General features: G+C 38.0%; 1 protein-coding gene across 1 annotated transcript in view; it reads left to right on the top strand.

The window, feature by feature from the left end:
• Positions 1-3002: 3002 nt before the first annotated feature.
• Positions 3003-10894, top strand: part of lars2 (leucyl-tRNA synthetase 2, mitochondrial) — a 31340-nt gene continuing 23448 nt past the window's right edge. The window contains exons 1-3 of the mRNA XM_086037808.1: positions 3003-3211; positions 5533-5770; positions 7613-7744. Of these exons, the coding sequence (XP_085893934.1) occupies positions 5537-5770; positions 7613-7744 (366 nt within the window). The 5' untranslated portion in view covers positions 3003-3211; positions 5533-5536. The remainder of the gene's footprint in view (positions 3212-5532; positions 5771-7612; positions 7745-10894) is intronic.

Genomic DNA, 10894 nt, shown 5'->3' with positions numbered 1-10894 from the left:
TATAGGCAAAAGCAACTTTTAAATAGCTGTCCACTGTAGTGACCACTTTGCATGAAAGGGTTAATTTAATGTTTCTTGCTAAATTAACAAAATTGCAAATTGTTTTCACTTTTAAAAGTGTTGAAATATTGCACACAGTTTTTGTTGCCAATCCCCTTTTTAAAATAAATGTTGAAGGATCCAAATCTATATGAATGGCTTTAAATTAGCCAACAGGTTAACCAAAAACCAATATGGCAATTACACATTTACGGAAATCGCATAATCACTTAAAAGTGTTAGAGTCAGCGTGCCCTGATCTGAGCATGGGACCAGCTGGAGAAGATCAGCCCTACAGCCAGGGCCAGCCAGGGAGGAGACCAGCCCACATTATGTTTAGATTTTCAAGACAGTATAAATGTGAGGGCTGCATGTTAGAGCGTGCCCCTTTTCTGCCCTTGCCTGTCTCGGGTGAGAGCATTCGTGCCCAGATCTGATGTTGTATGTACAAGCATTGAGTAAGTAGATGTTTTATAAATTGCTAATTGGGCTAATGCCCTAGAGACCTGCTAAACATTCCAAAAGTGTAAAGTTTTTTACTGGCCTCCGATTTTAAAACTAGTTATTCACCAATTTGTTGTATATGTAATATGAGGTGACCATACATTTATTTGGGTTCACAGTCCTTATGGTCCTCTGAAGAAAAACCATAACTACGATGTGTCGCGTGACAAAAATAAGTTTGACACCCCTGGTCTAGACAGATATGGATGCAGTGTTGTGAATATATTTCTCATATTTTGTAGCAAACCAAAAAATGCTCATGAATATACAGGTTCTGAATCTGATTCGATTGTGTAAGTGTTGTTGCCAGGGTAGTCGACAGTTGCTTGGTTACTTAAATGTGTGAGAGAAGATATTGGATAGGCTAATGCATTAGGCAAAATTATTATGTGTAAAAACTGAGTCAGTGAGTGTGTCATTTAAATATCCTCATAATGTTAAAGAACATTGGTCAAATAATTCTTACAATGTGTTCCTCCTTTGCTTGATGGAAATTGGTCGAGTGGGCTTGTGAAGTTTGCTTGGTGACAAAAAATCAAATCCCTCCTTGGTGCTAGGAGGTGCAGTATTTAGTAGAGACCACATGGATTATGTTATCCTTCTGTTTTTGGTGTGGCTCCCATACTAATCCCTCTGCTTTTATTCATACTCTTCATACATTAAGGTTTATAATGCGCTTTTCCTTGAGTTATGAAAGCATCTCATCATACTATCTAAATTATTTCAGTATTTCTTTTCAAGATTTTGCTCGTTTCATGAAATGATAACAGCGGGTCCAGTTCTCAATCAGATAATGATAAAATGAGGAAGAAAGAATCAGATGTATTGATCTGTAAGCCTCTTATCGAGCATTTTGGGAGAATTTACACTTCCACTGTGGTAGAAACCCGTTGCCCCTTCGCTCCTCCACTTCATCCACACCCGGCTGTGCCTGAAGCAAAATTGCCCACTTGCCTCTGATATATGACTGTAGGGCTACAGAATGGTGATGCCTCATGATTATCTTCCAGATGCCAGGCTACCAGTGTCACACTTTGCTTTTGCTCGCAGCAGCTCGGACTGGGTGACTTTTTCGTTACTTCTTTCTGCATTTTAGAGCAAAGATTGTCTTAATTTTATTAATTTAAATATATAGGTGAGATACATGCATTTTCAGTTCATGTTTATTGGTTCGTACTCAGTCATACTTTCTCACTTGCTCGCTTGCATTCTCTATCTGTTTTTTTTTTTTTTTTAAGCCTCGGACAAATGTGGAGTATCTTCATGAACCCAACACATGGAGACACTTCCCATACGATCTGAGACTCAGAAACAATCACTCAAACTACTGATGTCTGCTTCAAGGAATTCTATGATCTCGACATCGACTACCCAAAGCAGTGCCAGCATGTGGAAATTTATGCAAACAGTTGTCCATCAAATACCAGGGGTAAAGTCAAGAGTGGTACAATTTCTTGAATGTAATATGTGCTTGTAAGTTGAGGCAACTGCTACTGGTAATTGTTAATTATTGCACCGATATTGTCACATGTTTTGTATTGTTGATGTTAATTAAATTTTATTTTGCCTGACACAGTTTTCAATTTCTATTTAGTAGTTTAAAGGTCATTTTATAAATATTGTGTATACGATTTTATTGAAGATTCTGATGTTTATGTGTTGTATGTATTTATTCTTTTATTAAATGTTTATTGCTGTAATATGTCCTTTGAATGACCAATTTTTGCAATAATTTGTTTTAGGTTTGTAGTTCAACAGTTTAATACGTATAGGTAGTCTATTACAATTAATTTCCTTGTAGATTGTAGTGTAATGTGTTACAATTAATTTAGCATACTGGTTAACGTAACATTTAGGTAGATTACTGAACAAAGATATGTAGTTGAAACAACCAACATTTTGGGATAATTTTTTAACATTTGTTGGGTTAAAATCGAGTTTACTGTTGGGATGGTGCTAACTGTGCTGCTGCGGGTTAAAAATATTTGTATTCATCGAATAAGCAAACAAACAAACAAAAAAACAAACAAACAACCAAAAAATAAGCACATATATGAGTACAATAACACATATATAAGAATAGGTTAACACATTATACCGACATGCATGCATACTATGAACCGTAAAGGAACTAAAGATGGAATTTACTTCTGGTTATAATATTGTATAGTTAAATGTATATGTGCATTAATGATAATTGTTTATTTTATGAGTTAATACAAACAAGCAAGCAAACAAACAAACAAATAAATAAATAATAAATGAGTACATATCGCATGCATTTGAATGAACGAGAAAAGATGCATCTACGTCCTTAAAGTGCTAAAGTGCTGTAATTCGTATTTGGTGGTCTTTTTTTTTTGGTGAGATGTTTCATGTATAAACTAGTATTGGTTTTAAGCCTATTACTTGCTGAGCTAGGAAGAAGATCACATCACAGTACTGTCCTTACTTTATCTTGACGCTGTATGTTCATCAAGCGCCGCTGTCTGCGTCATCATTGTCCGTCTCAATAAAGTTAATTCAAAACAAGATGGCAGCGCCCGTGATACAGTCGTGCGCTGTGGATGCAGGTCATTGACAGCAACTTTTAAGGCTGCACATCATATTTGCACTATGGAGTTTTTAACCATGATACAGCCAACGACACGGATATAAAACAAACGAGGTAAGAGCCTCTCAATTTTCTCTGGTTTACTTTAAGACGTGAGTGTCAGGAGATCAATCGTAACTAATTACTACGATTGGACAATACTAGCGTTAACTAGCTGAGTAATAGTTTAATAGGTGGCCTGGTAAGAGAGGTATTAATTTGGCAATATGTATATGATTGTGGTTGTTTCTTGCACCGGTCTAGAACTGCACTGCATCAGCTGTTTTGGAGTCATAATACACAGTCGAGCTATACCTTAGCTAATTTCCTATCAGGTATGCCTTAGGATAGTAATACATGAACCTAAAACAAAACACAAACTGTAATTCCGTTTTTATGATGCACAAAGCGTCCTCTGCTAACCTGTAACCCTACTGCTTTTAATGGTGTACAGTATATCATACTGTTCTTAAGCGCATTTTTCATCAGTAGAAGCAGTTATACACATGTAGTTATTCTCCTTCCTGCAATTATTCCCCCCCCCCCAACTGACTCATATTTCTTCATTTTATTATTCCTATACTTGTGTCCAGCAAGTAACAACCAATGCCATCTTGTCCTACTTACAACCTTGTGAAAGTGTTAATTTAAAGAAGTAAACAAAAACACAATATTTAATAAGCCATTATTAATGTGGAACATAAAACACGGGCACATCATCAACAAAATGAATTTACTTGGTTTTGTAGCCATTTGTTTTTTTAGGAGACTGTGAGCCCAGTCACCATAGAAACACATTCTTTGTCTCTCACCCTGCCTTGGCTGCAGTAATTCTTGAAGGACACGTTCCCACAACCCAGTTAGCAAGGACATTGCACATGTGAAATTGTCACACAGCTTAGTTTGTTAATCTGTTAGGCTGCTCTGCTTAATCAAATTCCCATTCATATTTTGCAAGTTATCTTTTAATCAGATTTTTTTGTAGCTTTTATTAGAGGTGGGATTCACTTTGCCAGAATGCTTTCATCTACTTCATATCAGTACTCCAGTAATCATGTATTCAGATTGGAGCTTTTCATAGACTTGTGCCTGACTTCCAAGTACTGGCGATTACGGACCTCATTCACATTTTCATCTCAGCAATATTCTGGTCTGCTCACAATATCAGAGACTGAAGAGCGTCCTAGGCTCTGATTACCATGAAAATGTTTTTTTTTTAAATCAACACGGATGGGTATAATTATCCCCTAATTAGCTAACTAATCAAAAAGAAAATGAACCATTTGACTGCAACCAGCCGAAGTGCTGTTGATACATTCTTTACTTTTTTGCTGTCTAAAGAAGAGAGTAACACTACATAAGTTATGGGACGCTGAGCTACGTCCATACATAAAAAACTCCAACCCCCTCCCTCCATGGCACAGTTTATAACAGCATTTTCCCTTTCCAATGCTGCATCTAGGGCTGGCAGATGTGAGCTTAAAGCACGGGTCTCGAACTCCGGTCCTTGAGGGCCTCTTTTCTGCATGTTTTTGTGAGGTTTCCTCCTGCAACACACCTGATTCAAATGATCAGGATCGTTATCAGGCCCCTGCCGAACTGGTCTTAGTTTTAGCCTTTTAAATATAATGCACTCTAATCTTTTCATCTATTAGCCTTCAATAGACCTTTTCCCCATTATATCACATGTACTTCTGGGTGGCAGAAGATGGTGTTTCTTTGTCATTTGATCAAGGCAGAGTGCTTGAGGAAACAGGACAAATGGCTTGAGTGATGTTATTAGCCCTCTTCTCTGCTATAGTTTGAATGTGTCAAGTGTCAATCAAAAAGACGTTGTTACGTCAGGTAAGATGCTTGGAAGGGAGACATTACAGGGGTCGTAATTTACATTTCAACAGGTAAGTTGATTCAAAAATAGACATGGTGAAAATTCAGACGTAGTTAACAGTTATTGTTTATGGACTTTTCTTTTTATTGACTTTTTTGTTGGTCAGATTAATGTACTCTTGACCCTAAAATGGATAGGTGGTAGGTGAATGTTCTACCCGCTGGCCAGTCATTTAGTTTAGCTAAATTACCCAAAGACAATCCAACAACACCTCCTCCCCTACAGGTTCTGCTTGATTAATTACATTTTTATTAGGAAATGGATAAAAACCTAAACCTTTTCGGGTTTTTGGGGTATATCTGAAACACAAAATATTTTTGTCACCGTTTTCAGTTCAGGTCAGTGGTTGTCACTCAGTTCTGCCAACCACAAGTGGCCTGGCGCCTCTTGTTTCCAAACGTTATGAAAAGAGGTTTTAAGTTCAAAGGGTTAATCAGAAATTGTCCTATTGAGATGACAACTGTCATTTCTGCCAATTTACCGCATTTCTCTTTGTTTTCTGTGACAGAATCATGAAGATGTTAAGGATATGGATGCTTCCGTATCCTCAGAGTATTGTCCAGTCTGGCCAAATCAGGACTGCTTTCCTCAACCTTGTCGACCGCCAGTTGTTCCCCGCTATTCGCACACTGTTCAGTGAGACTGGTGTTTGGGAGAAGGACTATCGGACAGAGACCCGATGCAGAGTGGAGCAATGGTGGCACCCGCGGATCATGGCGCAGTGGCGCAAGGACTCACTGGAGAAGGTGCAGCCATACTTATTAGCATTTGAAGCAAGTTCTGGTTGTGTTAAGCATGAAACAAGACTGTGAGATATAAAGTGAAGCTGGGCAAATAATGAATTCACTATTCAGTAGTTCAAAGTGTTTCTCTGTCGAGCACTGCTTGCACTAACAAAATGGCTGCAAATGGAGCTAGTTTACAAAGCATAACGTGTATTGCCATCTTAGTGACTTTTTTTTTCAAAGAAACGACTAAAGACTTTAATTCTCGCTAAGAAACACACAAACGTGAGTAGCATAAATTTTACATTGGGTTTCATGTCAAGAAAGGAGCCCAGTTGAAGGCAGTCAATAGTGCTGAATATTTCCAAAGACATGATGCCTGTTTAAATATGTTGCAAATAAAAAATGTTTTTATGAAATTTGATGCTCAGTGAATCCAAAAGACTGTATTAGTCATGAAATCCCAGAAGAGGGGAAAACTAAAAGAACAAAACTTGTTTCAAAAGTAATATAATATAATGTCTGTGTTTTTGATCAATGCTGTGATATTGATCAATGTACCTGAAGGCTGAGTCAATAGAGCACGAAATCATCATGCTCATTAGCTTGTAATATGCTGTGCTAGCTCTTTGTTACCTGATCTATGGTATGTATAGAAATATTCAATGCCAATACCCTCAAAAGTGAACAAAAAAATGCAGCAAGTGAAGTGGTGCCCTGAAGAAAATGCATACATTGTAAAATATGTTCATGGTGTAATAAAGTGTATTAAAGAGAGAAGTGAACTCCAAAATTTTCTTTACAATATTATGTTCGATATAGCACCAACTAGTCTAAACATCCCATTCTGATTACCGTAATAATTAAGTTTGTGGAATATGAGTTAAGCAGCAAAATCCACCCGTTTCTAGCCATATCAGTGGGCGGACGTTTTGGCAATTTCTGTCAACTGAAAATTACATCACAGTTGCTCAGAGCTCAGGTACCGGCCAATCACGGCTGACCTGTTTTCTGAAGCTGAGCCGTGATTGGTCGTTTCCTGAGCCCTGAGTAACTGTGATGTCATTTTCAGTCGACAGAAAGTGACAAAATGGCCGCCCTCTTAGATGGATTAAAAAAAACGGTGTTTTTTGCTGCTAAACTCATATTCCACAAACGCAATTTTAATCAGAATGCCGTGTTTCAAGTAGTGGAGGCCCATATAACATATTATTGTCAAGAAAATATTTGGGTTGACTTTCACTTTTTTGTCGGATTGCAGTTTTTGATCTACAACGGAAAAACACAAAATCAACCCTATACATTTCAATGTTGTAAAAGGTTTTCTTTAAATAACTTGATTAAGCAATAATTAGTCATCCACCCACACGATGCTCCACTATTACTGGTAGTCTCTGGCTGATTATACCTCCTAATAGTCTGATGGTGCAGGCGACAGTGATGAAGTGTGCTCATGACAGCTCTGGTCCTAATTAATTTATTGAAAAATTCATGGCTCAGGTTTCCTGTAATCATGTATAGCTTGATGTACTTGCACTTGCTCGGTTGCCACGGTAACAGTGTTGTGACTGTAAACCATCCATTCAATGATGCAACGGCTCAGAATCTCATCTGACACTACAATCAGAGCGCGTTGGAGCCTCATACAGAAATATACAAGTCATTGCTCTTTCTGTGCATGTGATGCATTATTGTTCTTTCTTCACCTCTACACGTGAATGCAACCTCTTTGAAAGAACATGCTTTTGAAAGCCAGAGTTATATTGCCTTGTACTGTATATCATTTACAGCAGACTAAAATTCAAGCTTTATGATCTCATCTTCCTACAATATTCATAACTCTGGCCGCCTTTTTCATTCCAGGATCCGAACCGGGAAAAGTTTTATGTTCTCTCCATGTTCCCATACCCATCTGGACGGCTGCACATGGGCCATGTGCGAGTTTACACGATCAGCGACGTTATTGGCCACTTTCAGAGAATGAGAGGTTATCAGGTTTGTGAGCTTTTTTTGTTATATCTTAACCATGACCACGTAAACAATAAATGCAACGCGCATGTTGGAAATAAATGGGTTGTGTTGGTCCCAGTTGCCATTTTCCACATTACTGAAAACATTCATATCTGACATCCAAGACTTGTCCAGTGTCACACACAATATACAGTAAGTAGCATCCGCGTTTGAACAAATTGAGTTAATCATCAGTATCATTTTGGTACTCAAACATTTTGCGCAAAAATGTGGTGTTTTACAGTCATTATTGGCATTTATATACAGCGGATTTAAAGGGTCCCGCATAACCCTATTTGAATGCCATTTTTTTTGTTTAAAAAAATAGCCTGAGCTTTTTACATTATTAATGTGACATAACCTGTCCAACTTAAAAATGTAATATTTTCAAAAGGATAACTAAAAATGATCAACTGAGATAACGTGATGATGATGATGATGATGATGATAACGTGATTGCACAGGTGTGCACACTATCCTATTACCGGTACTAGGTATGTGGCTGTGTTCAACATTAACCAGTGACATTCAAGGTAGTTCTTGTAAAGTGAAAATATCTACTGTGTGTCTTGTAAATTTGAGACACTACAGAGTACAGTGTTGTTAACACCTCTAACAACTTTCTGACTAAAAGTTGTGATTATACTTGTTGATCTCCTCCGTAAGACCTATTATGGTGTAGTTAAGGTAAAAGTAAAATCTATACAGTACTCTTGATGAACTTGAGGACCGTTGGGTTATTGATTCCGTTCAGCACAGCAGTCGATGGCCCTGCTCGTGTTTGCATCCACTAAAGTGTAGGCGTTGATGAAAGAGTCACTGCATCCCTCGACATCTTGATGACAACCTTCACTCAGTCTCCCGCGCAACCACCATATCCCCGGTTTGCCTCCCATGGTGCATAACAAGCCCCGTGGATGTCTTTTCCTGGTGGATTTTAGATGACGTGGTGTCACTTGTAGGGAAAAAAAAAACCCTCTGGCTTTACACTTAACATGAATAAGGTTTCACATGACTGGTAAACTACCTCCTGCACACAAGCCTACGTTCTCTCAGCATCTGTCAGAAAAGTGCACCTGATTCGTCTGTATGCACACACTGATTACACCCGGTTAATTAATGAAGGTACACTCATTGGATGGTCACGCACTGTTGCTATTTCCAGGTTGGTGTGCAATTCATGTGTGCGCTGTGTGTATTTTTCACTCAGGAGAAAAGTCTGCTTTTCAGTTGTCTCATCATTAACAAACTTGTAATGGCAACAAGTCCAAATGAAACTAATTCACACTTGACTCACCCGAAGGGTAGCAACAAGTGGTGCAAAAGTAAAAGTGTCTGGCTGTCAAACGCACAATTAAAACAAATGAGTAGTAGAGTTGTGTAATGAGTTTGTAGCTCGCCTTGTTTGCTCATAGCATAATAGCAAATTAATATTTGAGTATTTTCTACAAGAGGCCGCTATTGTTTGAAATGAAAACAAAGGCCAAACAAAGGAAAAATCATATTTTACATGCAAATATCATGTTTCTCAATTTTTTTATAATCACTTTTATCACTCATTTACAGTGTAAAACACCAGTCTTTACCATCTCTGCCCAAACAAAACTCACTTATTTACATCAGTTAATTTACTTATACATCCATATAAACATATGTGCAATTTTATGCATTATATACATTTTTTTAATTAATTGGCTGATTAACTCATTGACTGCCATTTACGAATTTGCATTTACTTGTTTTTTCACAGTCCAGCCATTTGATCCCAGGAATTTATTTAGATTTTTTTCTTTTTTTTTTCAAATGTTAGCATAAAAGAGGGTCTGAAAATTTCTGAATGAGTTAATTGATCATTTCTTTAATTGATAAAAAAAAAATTACATCAAACTGGTCCTGGCTTGGCGCAGAATAAGGCAACCACACCCTTTGGCAAGCAAAGTAAAAACTGAATGTAAATATAGATAAATACAATGCAAGTACCTTTTAAATGTAGGTTATTTGTAAAATATTTAATCAACTACCGATTATTTTTATTGTTAAAAAAACAAACAATAGATACTATCAAATTACGCTGCGTACTTTGTCATGTTACTTGGCTCCAAACCACCTAGTAGTAGTTCAGAGGTATGCATACTTATTCGCTGTACTAATTAGAATATATCTGAAAAGTCATCAAATCAAGCATTACATTACATTCCGCTATCTTTTTTCTCTTCCAGTGGAAGTAAAGTTAACATTTCAGATTTCTTTGTCAGACTGGCCCTTATTTGCTCCATGCCACAGTCGACAGATTTTGTCATCAAATCAACCTCCACTTTTTCCTCCGTTAATCTCTCCACTGCCTCTTGTCACTCTCCATGATGGTGGATTAGGAATGCACCTGTGAAAAGTGGGACAGATCTTCTTGAATTTAGCAGACATGGGAATAAGCGCCACTCAAGCTATTAACAGTGAAAAGATTATTTTACACTGCCAATCTCTTGGAACCTTTGAGCTCACTCATGCAACCTCTCCATTAGAGCAGACATCCATTTCATGTTAACAGAGTTCAACTCTGAATAAAGGACAGTAGAAGCACAGCGCTCATGAGGAGGATTTATTTTCTCCTGCTTTGTTATTTGCACAGACTGTCTTTTGCTTGCGTTTGGATCAATGCGCATGCATGTCTTCCTCCCGAGCAGCCACATTGGGCCACAGTGCTTAGCTCTCTTAGCCTAATACGATCTAGTACTTGGCTGTAAAAAGGAGGCCAATGCAGTTACCAAGGATACCAACTCTTCTGAAACATCAGACCTGTTAAAAGTCTGCGCGGTGATCCTCTCTGGTCCTCGACTCCATGACGGTCTGCTTCTCTTTACTCATGCCTTCCACTGCTTTGCTTTCATCTCATTTGGCTCTCAGTGAGCAGAAAAGCACCCCCGAGGAGCTAAAGGGGGAAAAGAAGTGAGGGTACTACAGTATACACAGGGACAGGGCAGTAGAACCACGTAGAAAAATGATCAAGATGTTTGCATGAAATCTGAATCAATCCCATTCAGCCATGAATGGCTGCGTGATATTTTAAGCACTCATATCCTGATCTTCTATTCTGAGTTGCACCTCGCCAGCGTGTACTAATTGCATTGTGTGATGGAG

This window comes from Filicampus tigris, chromosome 8 (assembly GCF_054856515.1).
Source record: "Filicampus tigris isolate MCC_2025a chromosome 8, RoL_Ftig_1.0, whole genome shotgun sequence".
NCBI lineage: Eukaryota > Metazoa > Chordata > Actinopteri > Syngnathiformes > Syngnathidae > Filicampus > Filicampus tigris.
This window is presented reverse-complemented; position numbering and strand designations above follow the sequence as displayed.